The sequence below is a fragment of the Artemia sp. Qi Xiang Cuo genome, chromosome 5, assembly GCF_049724085.1.
Source record: "Artemia sp. Qi Xiang Cuo chromosome 5, ASM4972408v1, whole genome shotgun sequence".
Classification (NCBI taxonomy): domain Eukaryota; kingdom Metazoa; phylum Arthropoda; class Branchiopoda; order Anostraca; family Artemiidae; genus Artemia; species Artemia sp. Qi Xiang Cuo.
This window is the reverse complement of record NC_142798.1, coordinates 30,661,269-30,687,437: the sequence shown is the minus strand read 5'-3', so window position 1 is coordinate 30,687,437 and position 26,169 is coordinate 30,661,269. Positions and strand designations below refer to the sequence as shown.

Below are 26,169 nucleotides of genomic sequence, written 5' to 3'. Positions count from 1 at the left end.
GAGACGGTCTCATAATATTTTTTGCCTCTTACTACGACTCAATTGATCTTGCTAATTCAGTAAATGCGCTTTATATACAAGCTAATACTGTTTTACTTTACCCTTTTCAATTATGCCTCTTCTGCGCAAAAAAATCCGTATAACATCAATGTTTGTTATCCCTAAATTTTACAGTGTTTTCGAAGAGAAAATTGATTTCCTCTTTGTTTCTCCAAAATTTAACGATTTTTATTTTATGTTAGCGTTCATGCAATGACGAACGTTAATTTTCGGGGAGACGTCGGAGAGCAAAATTCTCTTTTTGAATAATTCCCCAAAAATCTTAGGATAGTGTTAGTTCTATATATAAAACCGTCATTTACACTTTATTCTAGTTCCCCGGCATGGAAAATATCAGAATTTACTCTTTTTTCATGCCGGAAACTTCTTCTAAGCAAAATCTAGTCTTTGTTCCATTGGCTAATTTTTTTGCAGTGATTCATCGGAGTCGTTATTTTCCTCAAAAAACTCCTTGTCAATCTCGCTGTGATACATCTCTGCCTTTTTTTACAAGTGTATCATGTTCATTTCTGGTAATGGGACCTCCCGCTGTCGGTATCGATTTTTTCTTTTGTACTAAAACCTCGAAGTGTGTGCTTCAACTTTTTCATTTTTGGAGTGTTGGCCAGGATTCTGTTCCTTCCGCGGTCTCTAATTCAACTGAAGTACAGCAATAGCTTTGGGATTTGCTAACACTTCTTCCAGCGTTTCAAAACCTGAGCTTGACTCAATAGCGGTACTCTTTTCATTCTTTGAAGATAGACGATGGCCTCTTCTTCTGGGGGGTTCTGACCTTTTAACTAGTGGTAAGACTTCTTCTTGAGGCACAGTTTTGTTATATCGGTTACAGCTGCTGGGAGGAAATCAGCCTCTGAAAAGACACCTGGATTGAATGGTCGTATGTGAGCCTTAGTAAACCAAGTAGTTGTGTTTTGAAGACCGGTTTTGAATAAATGTTGCTTTCAAAGGTCTTCTGACTTTATGCACTAATGTACTTTGGCCAGTTAGTTGTTGAAGCTGAAAATCGTAATGTTTTGACGCTGAGAGTACTAACTCATGTTCATATTCTTTTCCTACACGATCTTTTTCTGGTTTCACAAAGGTATTTCTTCAAACGTCTCAAAGAATCACATACCGTTGTGTTTTTTCAAGCCATCTTTTTGTAGCTTTACCTTATTTTAGTTTTGCCGCCAACACAGACTCAACATCCCTTATAGAATTTTCGACAGATTTTTACGTAAGTTAAGACCAGCTAAAATAAAGAGCAGGGGGGAATAATTTTGCTTTGTTTAAAACTAAAATTCTAAAGACTTTTTTCAGTTAGCGCTACAACAGTAAGTACGAATAGTTGGCATAAAGCTATAAAAAAACAACTTCGTCTTCTATACAAAGTTTGGTAGTAAATTACGGACAAAACGAAGTAAGGGGTAAGGCGTATTAATAGTAACGGATAGTAACTATGTCCGTAGCAACGGATAAAGTGAAGAGTCGTAAAAATTAAAATTATTTTTCTATTCTGTCAGTAATGAGCTATAGCCCTAAAATGTATGGACTTTTCTGTCAAGCCTATACATTTTTGTTTGGGATAGCCAAACATGGAAAAATGTTAAACGCTAATCTCGGTCTAACCCGTCAGCCCATCAACTTGAAAATCACACCACGTAGATAATTATGAGTTTAAGTCAACTTGCCTAAAATATAATCGAAGTTTTAGCTATTGCAGTTAATGAGATATTTGTCCCCGACCTGTTGTATCCAGATTTCTAACAAGAGTCAGGGAACTTCAAGAGTTCTCCAAACTTGTTAAGTTGTCTAATCTGATTTAAAATTTATTCTAATATAATTCTAATTAATTCTAATTATTCTAATATGATAAAATTATCTTTGTAAAGCTGCTTTTTACCTTAAAAAAAACTTAAAACCCCAACTTTCGTTTTCTGACAGCCCGAGTTTTTGACTGAGTTCAGTTTCAATAAATCGAGAAGCTTTGAGTAGATGCCGAGAGAAATATGACTCATTCTCTAAATTGTCACAGATCTCTTTCTCATTGTTCTTGGGTTTTTTTATTTGAACAAAAAGCTAACCTAGTCGAGCTAGAAACTTAAAAAAAGATTTTCTCGGGGCTCATAATGAAACAGGGAATACAGTCTTTAAATTTTGTAAGTTATTTAAGAAAAAAAAAACTTACCCAAGAATGAGAAGTTGACTCAAGTTCTAGACATTAAAATTGTTATTATATACTTGAGTTATAAAGATTTGAAAACTGATAAGCTTTATTTTTAATTCTAGGCACTTGAATGTGACTACGTTTCCGCACATCTTCACGAATGGATTGATTTAATATTTGGATTTAAACAACAAGGACAAGCAGCTGTTGAAGCTGTCAACATTTTTCATCACCTTTTTTACGAAGGCAATGTCGATATCTACAGTATTGAAGACCCTCTTAAGCGGAACGCCATTATTGGATTCATAAACAATTTTGGTCAGACGCCAAAACCTTTATTTAAAAAGCCACATCCGGCAAAGAAAGTTGGCAAAAATGGTTTTCCAACTGAATCCTCTCAAGTTTTCTCAATGGGATCTGCGGCTGCTGAAAAATTATTTTTTCATCATCTTCACACCTTAAGACCTTCTCTACAGCCTATTAAAGAATTGAAACGGCCCGTTGGGCAGATAGTTCAGCAAGATAGAGCCTTGTTGGCAGTTGAAGAAAATAAAGCGTTTATCCCACCGTCAAATATCAGATGTGTATCCTGGGGTTATGCTGATCATACAATAAGAATTAGCACATATGAAAATGACAGGTCAATCCTCATATGTGAAAGCCAACAGTATGGCGATATTTTGGCATGCATCTGTCCTACTCCGAAACTTATTATTAGTGGAGGTTCTGATACCGTCGTGACCGTTTGGGAACTTGGCCGGAAGACACTTGAGGTGAAAAAGCGTCTTTACGGTCATACAGATGTTGTTACTTGCTTGGTTGCAAAACAGTCATATCAAATAATCGTATCAGGCTCTCGGGATTGCAGCGCCATTATATGGGATCTGTCACGCCTCAGTTTTATTCGACAACTACGTGGTCACCCTGGTCCAATAACAGCTGTGTCAGTTAATGAGTTAACAGGAGATATTGCAACTTGTGCTGGGACTTGGCTATTTCTTTGGTCGGTAAATGGTGAATTACTTGCCAATGTTAATACACTAGTTGGTCGTGCTGACAGAATGCAGCAAATACTATGTGTCGCTTTTTCTCAGGCCTTAGAATGGGATCCAAGGAATGTGGTATTAACAGGATCAACCGATGGTGTTGTACGTATGTGGTGTTTGGAGTATGTTCAAGTGCCTATTGATGAGCCCTGTGTAACTACTGTTGAGGAAAAGGTGAACGTTGAGGAAAGACTCGTAAAGCAGGAGCTGCTCAAAGGTGAATCAGATCAGGAAAGTTCAGACGATGATGATAATCAAAGTTCTGAATTGCATAAACGTCTGCAAAGTATTATTGCAGAAAATCAAGAATTATTAATTGAACTCAGGGGAGAAAAACTTGGAAAAGGCCAACTCGAAAGACAGTCCTCTATCGATGAACCTGTCGGAAGCTCTGATGCTGAAGTTTTCTATCAATCTGTTTACGATCATCAAATTGATGGTACCTTTGATCAAGATAGCTTCGAAGATCTTAACTCACGATCTGGATCCTTCGATGTGAAGGAAGAACAAGAACAGGCTCTACCTGAAAACATGTTAGATCAGGTAAAAATAAATAAATCTTCTTATTCATTGCATACCAAATTTTAATCTAATACTTCTTCTTTTTTTAATTACTTTTTACTTTAAACTAGAAGTTCAAAGTAATTGGCTCTTTTCTTCCACCTGGAAAACTTAGTTTTTTTTAAAACTAAAATGAAAGCGTCGGGTAGGCTAGTCTTGACACAGAGACTCGTGTCTAAATTTTCAAAAAATGTTTCACGGCTGTCTTGCGCTTTCATTTCTGTTTGAAAAAATTTGAGTTTTTCTGGGTAGCAAAAAAAGAAGATTTACGTTTGCTTTTAAAGTTTTTTTAATATTCATTTTTTGCTCTTTCCAGTAAGTTTTTTAGGGTAGAGAAGTCAATCTTTTCATATTTCATCCTAAATATTTAAATCCGTAATTATGATGACAAGTCTTTCTTGTGAATCGTCATGCCGAGACCGTTTCTACCTTTCGTTTAAACTACCAATAAGCCATAGACCCTTGTGTATGATGACAGCCATACCTGTAAACGGGTTTCTGATTTTCTTGAGATATGGTTTTGAATTTGATCCCCTAAACAGACGAAGTCAAATAAAAACTTTTATAATACTAAAGTAATTTTGCGAACTGTGGGCTTTCGTCTGTTAAAAAGTATTATTTCAGGTTTAGTTCATTCATTCTGCTTTTTCTTTCTCACGTTTCAAATCTAGCTGTTTTAAGATTATCCATGTATTTCTTATTTCGTTCATGCGTATGAAGTATCAAGATTTTGTCTTGTGATTCAAATCATATAAGTAAATAAAGATTTAGTCGCATTAAGTTTTTCTTATGTTTTCGCAGATTCGGCAAAGAAAGTTAAGTCCTACTCGCAGGGCAAATCTGTGCAAAAGTGTTGGTAATATGATGGCATTGCACGATGCTTTTAGTGATGATTCTGATGAAGATTTGCGGGACAAACCAAAGCCACTGAAGTCAAGTAGGAGTGTCAGTAGCCTTGGAGATTCCTTTGTCGTCGTTGGAAATCTTCAGGCGCCAAATTCGGAAAATAAAATAGGCCAACCTAAACCAGATTGTGGGTTTAAAAAGGAACCAAGGAATCCTCTACGTGAAGGTAGGTTAGTGTCTTCAGGGTTCGAGCTAGCTCTCTTCTTCTAGGAAGGATATTCAAACCGTATCAAAAGCTATGAAATACTATTATATTTTTACTTTATTATGAATTTCATCCTCTGCTTGAAAGACTATCGCGGGCTTAAGTACATTTTTGGCCGAAATTTAGATAGGTTTCATCCATATTAAATTCCCGTATTTGTGCCGAACGGTGCAACCACTAAGAACTTGAAAGAATAGAATGTACCAAGAAAAAAAATTATATTTTCGGCGAGATTTATTCCTTTTAGTTTTTGAACGATAATGTGATTCTTGCATTATTGTATCCAAAAGAAAAAAAAAAGCAGTATCGCCTTCTTAGCCTTAGAATCAAATCAAAACGGAAAGAACGGAGAAATCTCGTTTCTTTTAAATAGTGAGCGGAATAACAAAAGCAGAGTAGGAATTCAGTTATCTTGATTATGTTGTGTCTAAAAATGAATAAAGCTTGATAACAAAACAAAAATTGAAATACAGGTGGAACTTCTGAAAATCAGCTGCGTACCCCTTGTTGGCCTGTATCACAAGATTACCACAGCTGCCTTGGAATTAGGCTACTTGTCATCACCATGGTGTGAAGCCGCGATAGCCCCTCTATAAGAAAGGTTCAAAAGCAGTTTGTGATAAACATCGACGAATTACTCGGCAGCCATGCCGCTAAAATTCTGACAAGAGTCATTCTTGGACGCACCTGAGCAATATGCTCAGCGATCATTCCAGAATACCAAGGTTGATCAAATTTCTACCTTTCGTGTGAGATCACGGAAAAAATCTAGAACTTGACCGCAATATCTACCAACTTCATAGACTTCAAAGAGGTGTTCAACCTAATCTAGAGAGAAGGTCTGTGGCACATTCTCCTTCGCTTTGGAATCCTACCCAACTTGGTTTCCTTAATTAGAGACATATACATAAAGTTCAGGAGACGTGCTATGACTAGAGAAGGACTCACCAAAAGCTTTGAGAAATCGACCAGTTTTCTGCAAGGCTGCCTGCTGTCACCGCAGCTCTTCAATTTCTTTTTAACTACAGTCCTTTCACTCACGGATAGCTAGTCGGGTGCCCTCATAGCAGGAGTAATGACAGACAAAATAGCTTACGCCGATGATATAGGCCTAATCGCTGAGTTCCTCCGTGATCTCCAATCCCAGGCCAACATCGTTCACACCACCACCAATCTTTTTGTGATAACCATCAATGCCTCGAAAGCGAAAGCTATGCGCTAGTCGCATAACCCCAATCCCAAGAAAATCCCAGTTTTCCCCTTGGATGCGATAATATGAAGTAAGTCGAGGAATTTACCTATCTTGTGGAAGCTTGCTCAATTCTGACAATAACCATTTGAGACATTAAGACATGCCAAGTACTTGCGAACTACAGTTTTTCAAACTCTGATGAAGAGTGTATCAACAATGCTTAAAGTAAGGCTATTCAATCCGCTGGTTATCCCATCATCAGTTATGACTGTGAAACTTGGATTGTTAAAGCAGATGATCGGGATCAGGGTCGTCTTGCTGCCTCTGAAATAGAATTACTAAAACATATTGCTGGGATTACTTACCATCATAGAATGCCCAACACCGAACTTCTCCAAAGTTTCAAGGTCAAACATAGAATCTTCGACAGAATAAAACTGCAACAACTTAGAGGGCTAGGATACACCAAGCTTATGGAAAGCACTCGCCTCCCGAAGATAGCCTTTGAAGGTCGTGTACATGAATTTTGCCCAAGAGGATGCTCCCAAAAAGATGGAAAGACAATTTGTCGTCGCTGAACATGTCATACTTTCTCTGTCTGGCAAAATATAGAAGTTCATATAATAGTTACATCAGTAGACGGGCAAAAGAAGTGCCCCCAAAACGACCATCGAGGATGGTTGGGACTTGAGTTAAGTCAGTTCATTATCGTCAAATCACCATACAAAAGTTGAGAATCTTTCACCATACAAAAGTGAGAATCTGTCATATCTGACAAAAGTCAGATATGACTTTTGTTCTTTTTCATTCGCAATTACTCTAATTAGTTCTGGAACCAGAAGATTTTAATGACCTTAACATACTGATCCTTCCTGCCTGTCACAGTTGTGCCAAATTCTCCGAAGAAGGGGGATCTAATCATAACTCTCGCTGAGAATGGACTCTTTGATATGCCCTTACGGGATTGGGAAACCGGAATGGGAAAACTCATGTAGTTTTAAGGACCTCCAGAAAAAGCATTTATTCGAGTAAACTTTTCTTTCAAGACGCGAGTGGCTTTCATCTGAGGTCTAAAGGCTGTTAAAGAAACTTCGGGTCCCTTGGGTTTTGTCCTGTTGTTTAGTGCCTTGATCTTTTTATGTACCTTATTCCAGGTTGTATTCTATATGTATTAGTCCTTGTGTCAGTTAAAAGAAAAATTGCATGAACTTAGCTCTATTTTTTCTTTCTTTTTTTTAGCTATATATACAAATGAGGACCATCGTGATGTAAGACAGTAAGGGTTACGTTTTTCGAATCCTAGTCTTATGAAAAGAAAAAACTACTGATGCAATTTTTTTATACTAACTTTTTTCTTTGTCCGTTTGAGAAAATAAATAGACTGTCTGCTTTGTCTATAAGCTGTACAGATTAGTCATCATCTCGATTACTAATAAAGAAAAAAGCGTAAACAAAAGTCTTTTGGTTCTTTTCCTTCTTTCTGCTGAATATACACTGGCAATTTTTAGCGATGTAAACCATGGTTTGGCCGTTTGATCCCCAAACATAAACATGACCACAAAATATGTCAGCGCTGTTTTTCTTTTAGTTTTCAGAAAATACGTGCAGTTATTTGGTTGTTTTTGCCAAGGTTGAAAATTGAAAATGTTAGATATGCCGGCTTTTTATTTAAAACTGGCTGGCTCAGACAATTTGATTGACTCTGCAAATTAGATGATTGGTCAGTTCAGCGATGATTCTAAGCCTGGAGCAAGCAAGAATCATTTTAGATATAATGGCTTAGCAGCATGTTAGAATAAAAATTGAAGAGCAACAAAGTGGGCGTACCGGTGGTAGCCAAGGGGCAGTACAGCTATGGGAACTATTAGGTGGTTAATAATGTTCCTAAGCCTTAATAGTCACTTCGTGCCTTTTATTAAGCGGAAAAGAAATATAGCTTTTGGATTTTTTGACAGAAATCTTAAGCTTTTTGGATCTAGTCGCAAAAATAATATTAAAAAAGGCATCTATCTCAAAAATGAACTTCTACCTTTTTAACGACACCAGGTTTGTCTACTTTTTCCAGTATAAATTGGATTTATTGTAGGTTGCCTTTTTTCCAGGTTTCAAATGGCAAAGACAGTTGGTATTCTCGAGCAAGCTAACAATGCACACTGCTTTTGATCGACCCGATAATGCGTATCCTGCTTCTATTACCGCTCTTCAAGTTTCGAGGTCCATAATTTTTTCTTCCTTTTTTATAGCTCTGTTTTTACTTTTGCCTATTCTACTCGGCCTAGTTAATGCTTAAACATGTTCCGTAAATTACTGTTCCTCCTTTATTTAAGGAGTAAGAAGACAGTTGCCTTTTCTTTTTACGACATACAACTTTTCTATTACATCTTTAATGGTACCGTGCTGCATCAGACTAAAGATTGCATATGCTGAATTTTTTTTAAAGGAATCGACAGACGGGTTTTCAGGGATGATGCTCCGCGAGAGAACTTTCCAAGTGGAAGTGCAATGTCTAGAAGGATGTCCTTAAGTACTCAGAACGGGGTCTGTTCTTGTTGGTAGTTCAAGCGTCTCTGTCGCACAGTCTAAAGCCAACAGGTGGTACTAGGTGATATACTTGCGGAAAACAGTCATTGACGCCACATTAAATGTCTCACTTAGATACTGATTGATGCCCTGGATCGCCTCTAAAACACTGTTTCGGATTCGCTGAAGATTTTATCTAAGTAAGAGGTGCCAGTAGATTTTAGAAGCCCCTGCAATGGTATGGCATCCAAATTTGGCGATAGACTTAATACAAGACTTTTAGGGGAAAATAATTGATGTGGAAGGCTTAGAACAAAAAATTAACCCCAGTTCTTTTGTGCAGGAGGACCGGTCCAGGTGTGCAAGTTTGATGAGAGGTCTGACGAGAAATGCATTTCCGAAAGATGTAGCTGATCAACTTTATTGATAGCTACACCTTTAAAGGTGGGTTCAGGGCGTCAACGAGGAATCTCTGGTTGGGTGACAGATAGCTCTTTAGCCTTGGATGGGTCGAATTTGACCATCCATGCTTCATATCACTTTTCTATCTCTGAAAGATCCACTTTTAGAGAAAAGGAAGCTTGCACTTGGTCTTTGGGTCTATGAACAGCGGGATGGACCGTGTTATCGTAACAAAATTAATTCAGAGGATTCAAGAGACAAAACCTAAGCTTTTCCGGGATTTCTTTTGAGGTTCGGGGATTTCAAAAAGGAAAATTTCTTAACAAAAGCTCTCAAGAGCCTGAAGTGGTCAACTTTCAGTTCCATGCATGTGTCAGTGATTTTTTTTTTTCTCGCTAAACTCTTACAAAACATCCTAGAAGGACTTTGGAAAGGTAATTAAGCATGGGGGGGCACTTGAATCCATGCCCTTCCCTCCCAGAATTGTGGCTATATTTTCTTTTAGTTTTGCATATAATTCGTATATTTTTCGCGTTTGCATTGGATTGATGAATCCCCCCTCCCTATAGTTTCGTTTTTAGTGCCTGTTTCCAGCCATTCTCAACACTTCAAATATTTATAGCTTCTCAAGATATTAAATCTGGATTGATACAATGGCAATGAAACTTATAGGGAGAATCTTTCAACCTTCGGCTTTTATCAAGGAAGAAAATAAGTGAAACATAATTTTTGGGCTGAAATACACATATACCCACTGATGAACAAAAACAAACATATTAGCTAACAGTTAGAGAGTAGAATAGTATTGGAACTTCTTAACGTAAAATTGGCAACATGTTTCCAGGCCTTAATTTGCATTTTGGAATGATAGGCAAATCAGCATCTACGTTGAACCATTTGAAGTGCTGATTCCTGCTGGAGCTATTAATAGCTTGCTACACTTACTTTCTCCGTTTTCTATTTAGAGCCCAACGCAGGTGTAGATAAAATGCATTCCTTGTACTGGTATGTATCTACACATGTCTATGATTGTTCAGTCAGTATATTTTTAGAGCTGACACCGACACAACTAATGTTAGTTTCGTAAATTTCAACTTTACTGAAGGGTCAAATCTAAATATATGAAACTTACTCTTAAGGTTTTTGTAATATTGAATGGCAAGTAGGAAAATATAGAATGATAAATTATGTAAAGATAACATGAGATGTTCGAAAAACAAATTTAGTGAATTACTACCACTATTGCTACTAACAACTCGCTGCAGTACCAAGTCGCCTGTAACATCCTACACAGTTCAAAACTTCACCCTTTACCCCCCTTCCACTAAGTTCCAGTTGTTAATGTGCTTCTAATTCTTTATATTCTCGGTTTTATCTGCCTCAACATGGGCTCATGGCTACACACAAAGAAATTTTACCTCTGTAGGTGTAAAATTTCACAGATTATTTTGTACTCACGGCTAATCTACGCATGGATGAGGTCCTATTGTAAATCAGCAGCCCATTAGAAAAGAAAAAAAGATAGGTAAGAAAAATGAGAAAATCTTAGATAATTAGTCTGAATTAGAACAGATGTGTAAGATGATCTGACCCTTTTTTAATTACCGTTAGTGGTCTACAAAATGTGCAAGATGACCTTTTTATGTATAATAACAATGTGTGTCAAATCTAAAGCAGTTTAAAGTGTAGAAGATCCAAAATGATTGCACAATTGATTTATAATTAGACATGTTTAACATTGGTGCACACAGGCTTTATTCTCAAAATACTAGGATCAAAATGAAAACATTTTTAGCCGCTTGGACCCACCTTAGATTTATTCCTACCTGAAAACTACGATTTTCTAAGATTCCTCTTTTGGTTGTTTCAAAACTATAAAGTTTTTAAGGCAGTACCATATTTTAGTCAGTGTTGCCACGTTAAACCAGCCAACAAATCAATTAGTTATATTGGACAACGCTTTTCGCCCGGAAAATTTCAAACATTAGCAGTCTGTTGATTCCCAAAGACAACTAAATCTTCAAAAGAAAACTGCATCTTCTTAAGCTGTTTGGTGCCATATATTTTTAGCTGGTTTTTATTTTTGCTGATCTTTCACCCGAATTTTTTTTATTTATTTTTTTTATTTGGTGTTCGCTACTTCCAAAAACTGCATAACTGCAGATGATTTTTTTTCCATTAAAAATTTAATTCCCGGTATATTTATTTTTGAGTGGTTTTCGACCTCAGGCGGCTTGGTGCTGCAGTGAATTGTTAGTAATAGTAGTAGTATATACGATTGTGTAAGCTTCCATTTAACCAATTCAACTTTTTTTTTTTTTTAGTCCCACCTCTCCTCTCGGTGACATAATAATCTTTTTCACATAATTTCAAAACTTTAATGTCACCTACACTAATTTAAAAACGTCATTTATTTTTTAAATTGAGCATCCAATCAATATTGATAAAAACACAATCTGCTACTATAAATATTTAACATGATCAAAATTTTTACTAAGGATTATTAGCCTTCATTATCATTTTCTGTATTTTTATCCTATATTTTCAGTTTTTTTCTTTTTCAAAAAAAAATCATTTTCACTGTCCTTGGTACTTTAAGGGAGAGGAGACCGAACACATACCCGCCTCCTCCCCTTTATTTATGCAAGCCTGGATTTTCGGAATGTTTTGTTCAAACCAAATTATTTGCATTAAATTATTTAATTGCCCACAAGGATGTTAAAAGTTGAAGTCTCCGACAGAACATTGCCAGAGTTGATGATCTACTTAGTTCAATCTCTATTTAAACCGTTACCACTTTTATAGGGATCACCGCAGTGTTTATGTGGGAGATGCTCGTGGCCGCATTTATTCTTGGTCAGTTGCTGACCTACCAGGAAAGTCAATGGCAGATTATTGGCTCAAGGATGAAGTAGCCGAATCCTGCCGAAGTTGTAGCACTCGTTTCACTTTGACAGAAAGGAAGCATCACTGTAGAAATTGTGGCCACGTTTTTTGCTCCAGGTATGCAGTCTTTCGGCGATTAACATTAATTATTGATATAACGTTAACATTAATTATTAATATAATATCAATTATATAGTCATTCGTTATCAGTGCTTGCGTTTTTAATATACATTATTCGCAGTGTGCTAGTGTGTGTTTGTTGTATTAGGTATATGGAGGATATTCTCACTAGCCAACACATAGGAATTTCATCACTGTAGCTCTCCAAATCTAAATAAAAAAATAGTGCTATTCAAAACTTGTCAAATTATTGTTAAATATTCGGATATTACGTTCGTAAGCATTGACATAGCTGAGGGTGGGTTGTGCTGTGCTCCTTCAAAGGATATGTTGAACTGTAGGGGCTTCCAAATTATATTCCATAGATAAAAGAACTTTCTCAAATGCGGTACGAAATAGTTGTTTCTGCAGTCTTTGTACGCAATCTCATTCGTGACGAATAGCAGAGAATGCAATTTAATTGGTAATTGTTATGCGAAACGAAATTTGATTGCAAATTCTGCTAACTAGAGATTAAGATTCAGTTGTTACCAGTTGGCGCATACCCTTAATATTAATAGTTTACAAAAATTTGGAACCTGAATAAATGAAAAAAGAAATAGTCAAAATTGCAGGCAGGCTGGATTCTTTTATCAAATGAAGGAATAATCCAAGAATTATATTTCCGGTATTCTATTTTGTTCTTGTCGGCCAAACGAAAAGCAGGTCGTCCCCGAATGGGGTGGGAGGATGTCGTAAGGAAAGATTTAAGGGAAACAGGAACTTGTTGGGAGGGTGTAAAGAAGGAGGCTTTGAATAGATTGGGGTGGAAGAGGAACGTGCGTAGCAGTGTTAGCCTCAGGTGGCTTGGTGCTGCAGTGAGTTGTTGATAGTAGTAGTAGTATTTTATTCTCCTCTTTTTTCTTTACTTACTTGCCTAATTATCGACCTTTCTATCAATTTACCTTATACTTCTCTTTTCATGTTAGGCAATGTAATTTTTTAGCTTTATTTTAATTCTGTAAAAGGGCTTGCGCCTATTGTTCAAATCATTCTTAGTTTACATTACTTTGCAGGTGCAGTCGCTTCGAGTCAGAAATCACACGACTTCGGATTCGACGTCCAGTCCGTGTGTGTCAGACATGCCACCAGCTTTTAAGAAACTCCTGTGAAACCTGAAGAGTATCTAGTTCTAATCAAACGTAGTTTATCTCTATTCAAATTTTAAATGTTGATATTGATAGTGTATAACTGTTTTTGTTTTGATTTCTTACATTCCGTGTTCACCTAATTAATTTTTTCTTGTTGAGTTTGGCTTATTTATGTAGAATTTTGCCACTTTTGGTTTTTGTGTTGAATTTTTATAAATGTGCCATATTTATTTCTTTAAAATATAAATTAGAACCGCTCAAATGTTTCAAGAATTTCTGTTTTATTCAATATAATCGTTATATGCAGGGGCGATGGTAGATATATCTGGTATGTAACCATCCCGTGTGGCCACTACAGTGCAGGGTGGCAAAAAAGGGACTCCTGTCCAAATTACAAATGAAAGAACATCGTTAATGAACTGTTGCACTATGTTGTTTTCTTTTTATATATTTATTTTTTGAGAATGCAAATTGATTTTTCAATTACAATCATCATAGAGCTAAGCTTTGCCACGTTAAAAGAAGGAGGCGTACAATTTATATCATTTTGAAATCGGCCGGTTGATGCAATTAATAATCTGAAATTACATAAAGTCTACAACATAATAAACCCCTTGAATTATATATATCATGGGGGGGGGGGCGGAGAGGAGTGACCTGATGCCCCCCGAGTACATTCCCAGTGTAGTTCTCGATATTCTCGGTAACCGTCAATTTATGGCTATAATTACAATTGCTCATCTGTGGATATCTATGTTGGGTTTTTTTATGGGCACCTTTTTGTGTTTAGAAGGAGGCTTAGAGGTTATGATTCCTCTGCAAGTTTCTGGTACCAAATGATATTTTTCAACCGACGTGTAGTTATCAAGCTTCAACGAAAGAGACAATTTTAATATCACTCGAAAGCTAAGTTTCAGCTTTATCCACCTACCAAATTACAGTTTTAAAATTTGCGTTAGATTTTTTTGTATTGAAAAATACGTCGAAAAGCCTTGTCAGAAACATGGCATTTTGCGACAGGCCAGCAGCTTTAACTGGCGTCGGGAAGACATTAGACTATATGGTATCAGACTATTCCAGTTATGAAAAGTACTCCGTAAAAAAAAAAAAAAAAAAAAAAAAAAAAAAAAAAAAAATCTTTGTTATTAAATATTCAGTTCCATACAATGGGGTCTTCATGGCCCAAAGACGTATTTTATCGGCCCATGTCATCCGGTGGGGATGAGGGGGGGGGGGGGGGGGGAATGTCGTTTCTTTTTTTTTTATTAGGATGCCCTTGGCCCAGGAGCTTGCAGATGAAGGTTTCAAACCAATCAGAAATGATGAATTTTCGACTTATTTTCCAACTCCCTTAAACTCTTCAAATTTTTTATTCCCCTCCTCTGCCTGCTCCCTCCCCTTCCCCTGCCATTTGGAACTATTGAAAAGCTATTAATATAGCCTCTTCACTTCAGCGGCCATAATTTCGCATAGTCGAGCACTTGTCCCTAATGCGAGCCTTGTCCCTAAGGAGTTAAAACAAACCGTTAGTCTGGACAATTATTGTTATAAATCATTTCACTGAGCTGATTGATTCATCTGAGGTTTCATTTATTTACTTACCGGGGTATAAAGTTGTACTCAAACTGGTAGTGGAGGTTCTAGGGATCTTAGTGTCAGTGGAGGGCCACAAGCTTTGAAAATGCATTTTTAGGCCGATTTTTTCTGACTTCAAGTGAGAAGTCTTTCAGAGAAATATAGAGGGACAAAAAAAGGGGGGGGGTATTTTATCTTCTAGGCCCTTCACTCTGATAAATATTTTAGACTAAGTCTTCAAAATGGGCGCTGTCGAGTGACGGTTTCTATCTTATTGCAGAAATGTTTCAAGTGCAACATAAAAGAATAATTTCGTACATTTACTTGCGAAGAGAGAGGGAGGGGTTTGCCGCCCTGAAAACTAAATTGTTCAGCAATCTTTCCTTGAAAAATGCGAAAATGATGACGGAAAAAGCTACAATGTTTAGGGGTCTCGCCCACTTATAGATTTCAAAAGCCCGTTGTTTTATATTAGATTTTTTTTTAAAATACAGAGATATACTTATTTTGCAGGTATCACCTAAATTACTCACACTTACATGTGTCCTCTAGATTTATGGCGCTGTCCGCACTCGTTGCGGATTGTTTTTTGTTTTATTTTTTAAGCTTGTTGATACCAATAAACGTACCATTAAGCTTCTCTCCAACTTTAATGGACATAAAAAAAATTTAAGATTACCAAATTTATAAGACACCTATTTTGGTTCAATTCGATTGAATCCAGGTTTGTTGATGTAATTAAAATAGCAAAACCAAGCACTCCAATGGAATTCAAATTTTGTCCATTACTACTTTACTTATACTTCTTGAGAAACTTGATGGTTGATAACAAGAAACTATCCTACAGCAATACCCTTGCCTTACGCAGTTTCTTTTTGTATCAGCTATAATTTATTGTTCTCTTTCAGTGGCACAACCACGTGTCCAGCCTCTCCTACCCCATATAAAATGAAGGTATTTCCTTTATTTTTCAGGTTACATTTCAAGATATTTCCTCCTGTGAACAATCCGGAACCACTTATGCATATTGCATCTGAATGATATATATACATGTTTTTCAGCAGGAGAAACAAAGCGGCTGCCTTGTATCAAAAGTCTTACCAGTTACTGGTTATACAATTATATTAGAATTTAAAACCGTTTTAACACAGGAGCATTACTAAATAAAAGAAAAAACTCATGACAATTTATTTTGTCACACTAATTTATCGTTTCTGCTGCATACAGGAAAGTCAAAATTTTTGCTGTTCAAAACAATGCAATGAATAGGAACAAAAATTCACACCTGTGGACTGACAGATTGGTAGCTACTGACATCTCGAACAACACACTTCCTTGGAATATGAATCTGGTTATAGCACTGCTGATGATTCCAAGCTATGCAAAACTAAAGCTGTCAGTCATTCCCCCATCTTCTTTTAAAATTCCTGTCAATTAGAACAAGTTCAGGGTTATACAACCCATCATATAAATAGAGAAATCTCCCTAATAGTCAAACAGGCAGTAGTACACAGTTTTTATTTTTTAAAGTTTTATTAAACATAAATACAAAAATTTAATATATCTTCATTCTGGCATATCACCACCAGGAACCAACTGTAAGAGAAATTGCATACATTATATACGTTACCAACATTTACGATTATTTAATACCTTTCTAATCAATATATATATATATATATATATATATATATATATATATATATATATATATATATATATATATATATATATATATATATATATATATAAAGGAAGTATACCTCCCTGGAAATTTGGGACTATAAAATAATTAAAAACCATGGAAAAAATGTGTGTTGCCCCATAGTTGGCTGCCTGCCAATAGATTTTGACCCTTAATAAGGCAAATATAAGAGAGTGACCCCTTTCCAGTTTTCGGCAAACATTTCTTCTATATGATCTGGTTGGCGTAACAAAAGAAAAATAATCAAATTCTTCATAATAATGAATGGTAAGTAAATAACGATTCTTGTCAATAACGAAAGTATAAGAGGCAAACTACTGATATCATTAAACAAAGAATTAGCTATTTATGGTGATCCTGAGCATATATTTATTTATTAGTAATTAGTGCAGTTATTAGTACACAAGAAAGTTCGTATGATTATAGAAAACACAAGGAAAACAACTTAATAGGGGGCAATTTCGGTAAAAATATGCCGTCAACTTTTGCTTGCATTGCAAGAGTAATCATGAGCTGATATATGAAGCCACTGTAATCAGAAATGTTTCCCCTGAAAGGAATGCTGGGAATTTCTGTATTTACCCGTACGGATATGTTTTTTGTGTTTTATTATCATTTAGTTATTTTTCCAGGAGTGATTGCATTTATCTAGTTGTCACTTTGAAAAATATTTAATTTTTTACAGTTATGAAGTATAAAGGTGTCAAATACGGTATATTGTTTTTTTTGCATTCAAAATTAAATTATATATATATTGAATTAAAAATTTTATTTGATTTTCTGAATCTTAGTTTTAATGCTGTACTTTGAAACAAATGCTTTGATAATGTGTTACTTTTTACAAATACTGAGTCTAAAGCCATTAAATATTTTGGCGTTTGATAACAAGTTCAGAACTTTTTTAAGTAGGCTATTGATTTGTGTATTTTTTGTAATTACTTACTTTTTTCATTTTTATATACTTTTACTTCAATTGACATACTTCTTCCATTGCCTTTAGAAAAATTTTTTCTCTTAGCTATATTAGATAAAAAAACAAGTTTTTCCAGCTGAAAGTAAGGAGCAACATTAAAACTTAAGACAAACAGAAATGATTACGTACATGATGGGGATTACCCCTCCTCAACACCTTGCTCTTCATGCTACAGTTTTCAGCACTTTAAAAAAACTAAATTTTTGTTCTAATTAACCAATCCTTGTGTTTCAGGAGTCGTTTTTAAAGAATTGGGAGAAAATTTAAACTTTAGAGTAAACATTGAGGTGTTGAAGAGGGGGCAAACCCCCAAATATACGTAATAATTTCTGTTCATTTTATGTTTTAATTTTCCTCTTTACTTTCAGTTGAAAATTTTTTATATTGAAAGCACTAACGCATTCGTTTCAAAGTACAGCATTAAAACTAAGATTCAGAAAATCAAATAAAATTTTAATTCAATATACTCCATGGAAAAATCCCCCTCCTCACAGAAATATCCTCTGGATAACTAATTCTGGCAAAAATTTTCCCTGGAAATTACCTTTAACATCTCCACGCTTAAAATTGAATCGGTAAAGAGAAAGCAAGACATAAAAAGAAAATTCGTATAGGAATTCTGGCAAATTCACCCAGTGTAAAATTTTGCCTTAAAAATTCACCCCCTGGAAACTTCCCTCTCCATGGAAAATTCTCCTGTGCAAATTCCTCCCAGCAAAAAAATTCATCCTCCCCACCCAAAAATGTATGCATACTTTCAAATAACAAATACTATACGTAAACAATGGGCAAATTTTATAACTTAGAAACCTTTTCCCATGGTCTGTAGGGGTCATTTTATCTCCAATCTTTCTTCTGGCAAAAATAATAAAATTCCACATTTTTGCAGATATGAGCTTGAAACCTCTACAGGAGGATTCTTTATATGCTGAATCTGATGGTGAGATTTTCATTAAAATTCTTTCCCCTTTTTTTCAAAAATCAGACACATCTTCTCAGGCTCGTAGCTTGTGATGGGTAAGACTAAACTTAATGAAACTTATATATTTAGAATCAGCATAATAAGCCAATTCTTTTGATATATCTATTGGTATTAAAATTCCGTTTTGCTATTGAGTCAGGTTGCTCATTACTTACAGTTCATTACCAGGAACTGTTTGATTACCCATCAAAATCCAAACAGAGATCATTGAAATATTGATCGTTTTTTCTTCATTGCCAAAAGTATTGTATTCTTAAAACTTTACAGTTTCATGAAATGTAATTAAACAAATAGAAAAGATTTTTTAACTAAAGTAAGGAGCAAGTTTAAAACTTAAAACAAATTGAAATTACTCTGTATATAAGGGGGACTGCCCCCTTCTCAACACCTTGCTCATTAAACAGAAGTTTTTAGTGCTTTGAGAAATCTTTTTTTTTCAATTGCAAATGTTCTTAAAAAATTTGGAAAAAAGCTAAGCTTCAAAGTAAAGAGTAAGAATGAGACAGCACCCTTCATATAAAGAATAACCTGTTCAAATAGGTTTCAAATCTGTTCCTTGCTTTCAGTTGAAAAGCTCCTTTATTTATTTAATTTCTTATTGTTTTCCAAACCATGCCCAGGCCTAATCAAGATATAATTTGAGGCGTTGGTCCCTTAAATCCCTGGTGAATTGTTTTTAAAATGTGTAAATCAATAATTACACATTGATTAGTAGGCCTACTGTCCTATGTTTAAATATGAAAAAGTCGTTGTTAATATTACTACTAAAGAATTTTGGTTGGATAAAAAGGAGTATTATTATTTGTATGGATGGAAATTATATGAGACCTTTGATCTTCTACAAATCTACATAAATAAAGCCATCACAACCTCTACAATAGCATTTCTTCATTGATAAATACATTACATACATCATACATTTGTTTAAATGCATTGAAGTACTTTATATAAATAGAAAAAGAAAAATATTACCATTTAAAATTACTGAAAACTGCATTTTTGTACTTTTGTTTATACAAAAATAGATAATTATCTCAAAAATAGGTGCACATAGTCTAAACATTTAGGGGGGGGGGGGGGGTCCAGGGAGTGATTTACTAGCCAGAAAAAGGGGCATTGACCAAATGCAAAATGTGTGATTCAAGGCCCAAGGTCCTCTGCCCTAGCCTTAGCAGAGTCTCCCTGTCCCTGTGATAAGATATGATGATAGCAAGTAGTTATATGCAAGTATTTCAGCAAATTAAGTAAAAATTTCCTGCCCCTGTGATAAGATATGATGGCAGCAAGTAATTATATGCAAGTATTTCGGCAAATTAAGTAAAGATTAGAATTTTGCCAACTTGATCTTATATTGATTTCTGATATTATTCTTAGGACTGTTAATTCTTAACAATTAGAAAGAATTATCATTTGAAACTATTTTCTCTTCTTTTTTTACTTTAGTTAATTATTTTATTGGGCAAGTCCTAAAGATGAATCAAAATTTGTACTGCTAAAGTAAATCTGGAGCATCAAAAAGTCATAAGCTTTTCCATTACAAAGAATGTAAACAAATTACTAGGCACTTACCATGGTAATATTATTTCCATTTAACAAGATCTGGTCCAACTTTGTAATCCTCCTGCCTTCTGCTGTAGTTTCATACTCTGTGACATTTTCCAAGACCATGTTCACAAAATCATCAAATCCTAGAAGTGTACCAACAATCTCTTTGTCACTCTTCATGATGATGTGTATCCTTGACCCAATGCATTTGTCTACCAGTTCTAGAAAGAAGAGCTACACAATATTCTTGATTTGGTTGCTAAGGTTATAGAAAAACATGGTTGACAAAGCAAGTTATTCCTTTCTTATTCTTTCTAAAAATCTGCAAAACAAAAATCAAAAATGTCCAATGTCACTAATTTAAAAGCCAGGAATTATATTTGTAATTTTTCCAGATACTATAAGGTAGCATACTGCTTTTCATTTGCCTTCCACAACAGACAGACAAAGCCTTAAGTTGTCAAATTTTTTTACATAATTTAACATAATTGCTAGTCATTCTAACAAACTACCTTTATTTCATCAATAATTGACATAATGTTTGTCTCTTTCATCCTATATTAATTTTAAAATTTTCTCAAAAAAGAGATGTTCAAATAAAGGCAGAGAGCCATACTTAAAATCTGAAACAAGCAAAAATATTCATATACAGTAATAGTTCAAATTTAAAGAGATAAAACTATTGTAAATGTATAAAAGGAAACCTAAACAAACATAAATGAAAATGAGTAATCACCAGGAAAAACTATTTGATAATAATTGCATTATTTTGGGTAAAATTAATTCTATAAATATGGCTCTTGATTATATTTTGATGTATTTGAATACATAGCCCACAGATTGAAGAGTTTATAATTTACACTGATTCAATGCCTAGCACTGACCTTCTAGCTTCAGCCCTCCAGAATTCAAAAAAAAAACTTGATAGCTCATGCAAAAAGTACTGAACTAGAAATTTTCAATTTGATATTTGAGAGCCTGAAATTAAGAACTCCAAAAACCTATAAAAAGCTCTAGCAAAAGAGTCCAATTACAGTGCACTGCAAAAGAATATAGTGAAATAGGAAGAAGTCTATTTAGTTGTTGTTGAGAGCCCATGGCCCCTAATAGAAGAAAAATTCACTAAAAACCTCTACATTTAGTATCCAGAGTTTAGGAATAGCAGAGGATGGCACTAAAGACAACCAAATTTCAATACTTTCAGCTCCAAGGAGAAAAACTTCAATGAAGTTGTGTTGTAGAAGTTTTGAACCATATTGCATTAAAAAATGGCAGAAACTTTAAACATTCATTAAGACTTAACTTCTGAGTTTTTTCTACAAAGAGGATGTAATATGACACCCTGCTATAATGGTTAATTTAATAGTATGCTTTAAAAACTTGAGTTTATTTTAACTTAATTATCTAACAGCAAAATTTTTAGAAAATTCCCCCTTTCTGAAGACTATTATCAACTTAACTGCTTTTAATTTGCTCTAAGTCTTGTTTAGGCTGAGAAGGTATTCATAATAGAATACTAATTGCTCATTTTATGACAAAAAGTGCAGGGTATGAGTCATAGTAGTATATGCTGGGGTGTCAATTAAGGGGGGGGGCAGTTACCCTGCCCAATAATGTGGAGAAAAACTTATTATATACCCCATGCCCCTTGAATGTCCAGATATGGACCCCTCTTTCCCCCCCCCCCCTAATAAAATGCTGGAGATTCACCCCTTAGTATATTTCCCTGTAGAACCAACTGACAGATAAAATAGTGACTCTGACAAATTTTACTTAGAGTTACAGGAACAAATAGACAGGGTCCCAGGTAGAAACATATTGTTTTTATTAGGAGATTTTAATACACAGGTTGGTAAAAACAGGGATAGATGGTATCCTAGCCTAGGTAAATTTGGAGTAGGAAAGGAAAACAGTAATGGCTACAGACTGCTACAATTTTGTAGGTATAAAAATCTAGCTTTAACCAATACAGTATTTGATCATAAGTCAATATGGTATTGGCATGATGGTAAGACAGCTAACCTTATTGAGTAGGCTATGTTATTGTAAACCAAAGACTGGCAGGGTCAATACAAGATACTAGGGTATATAGGAGTGTTGTCATTGATGTCAAAAGTAATGATCACCATCTAGTAGTGTCTAGGATTAACTTAAAGCTGAAATTTTGGAAGAGTAACTATCTAACAGGAAGTTATGATGTTGGTAGACTCCAGGATGAGAATGTGTGTGAAAATTTCCAGACAGTTGAAAACTAAACTGTAGAGTTTAAAATTTGACAATAAGGAAGATGGAAAGAATAATTTTAGAAAAATAATTTGTGAAGTTGCTGATGCTGTTGTTTTTACTTAGTAAAAAACACTTATTGTTACAGACTGTTCTGTGTGTTTCTACCCTAATACTAACCTTTTGGAGACTCACAACTTTCTAAGACTTAGAATTCCAAAGAGGGTTAACATAGAAGCTTGGCAATCTCTTCCCAAAGCATGACTTTGATCTTGGATTCATTAATAGACATAAGTCAATATGAATAATATTGACTTATGTCAATTATGAATATGTCTATTATGAATAATAGACATTCATAAGTCAACATGGTATTGGCATGATGGTAAGACAGCTAACCTTATTGAGTAGGCTATGTTATTGTAAACCAAAGACTGGCAGGGTCAATACAAGATACTAGGGTATATAGGAGTGTTGTCATTGATGTCAAAAGTAATGATCACCATCTAGTAGTGTCTAGGATTAACTTAAAGCTGAAATTTTGGAAGGGTAACTATCTAACAGGAAGTTATGATGTTGGTAGACTCCAGGATGAGAATGTGTGAAAATTTCCAGACAGTTGAAAACTAAACTGTAGAGTTTAAAATTTGACAATAAGGAAGATGGAAAGAATAATTTTAGAAAGATAATTTGTGAAGTTGCTGATGCTGTTGTTTTTACTTAGTAAAAAACACTTATTATTACAGACTGTTCTGTGTGTTTCTACCCTAATACTAACCTTTTGGAGACTCACAACTTTCTAAGACTTAGAATTCCAAAGAGGGTTAACATAGAAGCTTGGCAATCTCTTCCCAAAGCATGACTTTGATCTTGGATTCATTGCTAAAAGTTTCATTTTCCTAGCCTAACCCTTTTCCAAGATAACAAAAAGTAGATAGGCTAAGTAGAATTTTATAAATAACACATGGGAAATACTTGTTATTATGGACTGTTCTGTTTGTTTCTACCCTAAATACTAGCATTTTGGAGACTCAAAAATTTCTAAGACTTAGAATTCAAAAGAGGGTTAACATAGAAGCTTAGCAATCTGTTCTGAAAGCATGACTTTGGTCCTGGATTCCTTACTAAAAGTGTCATTTTCCTAACCTAACCCCTTTCCAATAGAGAAAAAAGTAGATAAGTAGATCTTTTCATAGGCTATTTGAGGTGAGAGGAATATAGTGGAATTAGGCTACTTTCAAATTTTGTTAGCTAGGCCTAGGCTATTTAAAGTAAAAAATTATTTAAAGTAAAACCTGTTTTCTTAACATGTTTCCTTCTCAAGAGCCTCAATTCTAGGCTTATACTTTCCTTATTTTTGGTTTGCGCCTGGTATTCTTTATCTATAGCCTAGTTACAACACAATTGGCTTCTAATGATTTTCAGCAAACTTGGATTTTCTAATTTAACACACATTTTCCCTAACTCTTTATTAAATTCAAAATCCTTGAGTATGGTTAAGTTATGTAAGCTCTTAATAGAAGTGAACAAGTTTTACAAGCAAACACACACCTAGGGGAAGCAAGGCTGCTACTCCCTGGGGAACTGCCATTTTTATGGAGATTCTTCCACGAATGTTGACGGGTTCTGAAATCACGTTATCTTTTATTCTTTCTATCCAATGAAATTGCCGAAATAACGACAAGCAAGGAAGACTGCTAGAGATCGAGTCAAATTTTGATTCGTTGCGAAAACGAGCTTTTGGTAGGGGCACAGCTAGAGAGAGGATTCCCCTTCTCAAAGTTCCAAGGCTTCGTCACGCCGTGTCGACGTCATGCAAATTTTGGTATCTTTTGTGAATTAAATTAGCATAGATTAAACTGAACTAGCTTAAATTAGCTTTAGACTAGACTGGACTAGCACGATCAATGTTGACCGCAAAATTAATATTTCATCAGTCTTTCTCAAATCAAAGGTTAAATTTACAAATTTACTTTCTCTACTCATTGACGATACACTTTCATCATACGCTCCACCTAGTAGCTACTGGTAGCAACCAAACTCCCTGATTTCAATAAAAAAAAAAAGTTCAGGATATTATCATTTAAATATAGTACTTTCCTAACCCCCTCTCTTTTTGGATACCACCTTGATAGGATACCGTCTCTACTTTAAATTAAAAAAATAATTAACTTTTTTGCATCCCTGCTTTAAAAATAAATAAATTTGAGATATTATCATTTAAATATAATACTTTCCTACCCCCCCCCTCTGGTTACCAGCTTGATAGAATACCGTCTCTACTTTGAACTTAAAAAAATAGCTTTTTAGCATCCCTGCTTTCAATAAAAAAAAATTCGAGGTATTATCATCTAAATGTAATAGCTCCCTACCCCCCCCCCCCTGGATACCACCATGATAGGATACCGTCTCTGCTTTATATTAAAAAAAAATAATTTACTTAATAATTAAGTAGGTCACTATATGGTTCAAACAAACACGCGAAATAGCGTTAAACAGCTTAGTGTTCCGTGAAGACTAGTGAACACAGCTTAGTGTTCCGTGGCGAAATTATTCAGATATACCTCAAATTATTAGAAAATTGAGTCATTGATTTGCCGCGGCGTTCAATAAGATCCAAAGAATCTTATTAAAAGGGAGCACACACAAAAGCCAAATTAGACCAGTAGCCTATGAGGAATTGCAAAATACCCAAAACAATGAACAAGTCCCAATGGAGGGCCCTGGGTCTATCAAAATATTTCAATGGTTTCCCAGGGACTTTGATATCATTTTCTTCCGTTTCCACTTTAAGTGAAAAAAATAAGATCCAAAGAATCTTATTAAAAGGGAGCACACACAAAAGCCAAGTTAGGCCAGTAGCCTATGAGGAATTGCAAAATACCCAAGACAATGAACAAGTCCCAATGGAGGGCCCTGGGTCTATCAAAATATTTCAAAGGTTTCCCAGGGAATTTGATATCATTTTCTCCAGTCTCCACTTTAAGTGAAAAAATTATTATCTTTTTGGCAACCCTGCTTTCAATTAAAAAAATGAGCTATTATCATTTAAAAATGATATCCCCCTTTAGGCAATAATTTAAATTTTTTTATGAGTCATATTTTTGGGGTAACTTTCGTTTCAATCTTTAATTCCCCAACCTTATACATAGCTTAATTTTGTCTCAATAGAAGGTTTTTTTTGAAGAGGGGGGTAAAATTTTTTCCGAAAGAAGATTGTATTTTATATAATCTATCAGGCGTTCAACAATTGTGTATTAAACATTAAGACAATCTTATCTAATAACAGCAAAAGAAAACAAAATTCTGCAAACTTGCGATTCAGCTATAAATACAATCTGTCGACTATCAATTTCAAAATCCAACTGAAGCTGTATAGTAGTGAATGCGTTCTATTCGACTTAAAAATAAAATTCTTGACTAAAAATGATGTAAGAAATAGTAATTGGGAAACTGCATTCGAAATGATTTAATCTCATTTCATAAAGACGATAATTTTTTTTCAACATGTGAAGAACTGCGTATATTGCAATTGCATCTGTCTGGTTTTTATGCAAAGTAACAAAAGAAACGAAAATTAACGAACAAGATAGTAGTGAAGAATTATGGTATGCAAAGTAATATTTGGCAGGGAAAATCACTGGTGACAAATCGCTAGGGGTGGCACCGTGATTGGGTGATCTTCGGGGATTCGGGGAACCAAATCTTTTTCGGGGTGACACATATATTTTCGGAGAAATATCCGAACATTCGGGGATATTGCAAGCCCTGATTGATTTCTAATCATGAAAATTGAAATGCTAAACCACACGAGAAAGGAAAGCTCCGACTTTTCGGTTGACACAATAAAGTGTGCCGCAAAATTAATGGAAAGTCAGCCGAACGCCGCCGCCTCTGCCAGCGGCGGCGCATCGGTGGCGTAGTGACACTTTGGTGGCGGTCAACTGGGCCTCTCGTCGGTGGCGTTCAGTCGATCCAGCAGCGCGGCGCCG

The 26,169-nt window shown here is 35.1% G+C and overlaps 2 protein-coding genes across 2 annotated transcripts in view; one reads left to right on the top strand and one right to left on the bottom strand.

Moving 5' to 3' along the window:
* Positions 1-13,430, top strand: part of bchs (WD repeat and FYVE domain containing 3 bchs) — a 196,171-nt gene extending 182,741 nt beyond the window's left edge. The window contains exons 40-44 of the mRNA XM_089089485.1: positions 2,329-3,795; positions 4,615-4,885; positions 8,219-8,330; positions 11,844-12,041; positions 13,100-13,430. Of these exons, the coding sequence (XP_088945611.1) occupies positions 2,329-3,795; positions 4,615-4,885; positions 8,219-8,330; positions 11,844-12,041; positions 13,100-13,202 (2,151 nt within the window). The 3' untranslated portion in view covers positions 13,203-13,430. The remainder of the gene's footprint in view (positions 1-2,328; positions 3,796-4,614; positions 4,886-8,218; positions 8,331-11,843; positions 12,042-13,099) is intronic.
* Positions 13,431-16,250: 2,820 nt separating this feature from the next.
* Positions 16,251-23,793, bottom strand: LOC148952027 (U6 snRNA-associated Sm-like protein LSm5). The gene is made up of 3 exons (XM_089088808.1): positions 23,729-23,793; positions 19,979-20,175; positions 16,251-16,345 (listed from the first exon to the last, which is right to left on the bottom strand). Exons 1-3 carry the CDS (start codon positions 23,766-23,768, stop codon positions 16,316-16,318), a joined length of 267 nt encoding a protein of 88 aa, XP_088944934.1. The 5' UTR covers positions 23,769-23,793; the 3' UTR covers positions 16,251-16,315.
* Between the last annotated feature and the right edge of the window lie 2,376 nt (positions 23,794-26,169).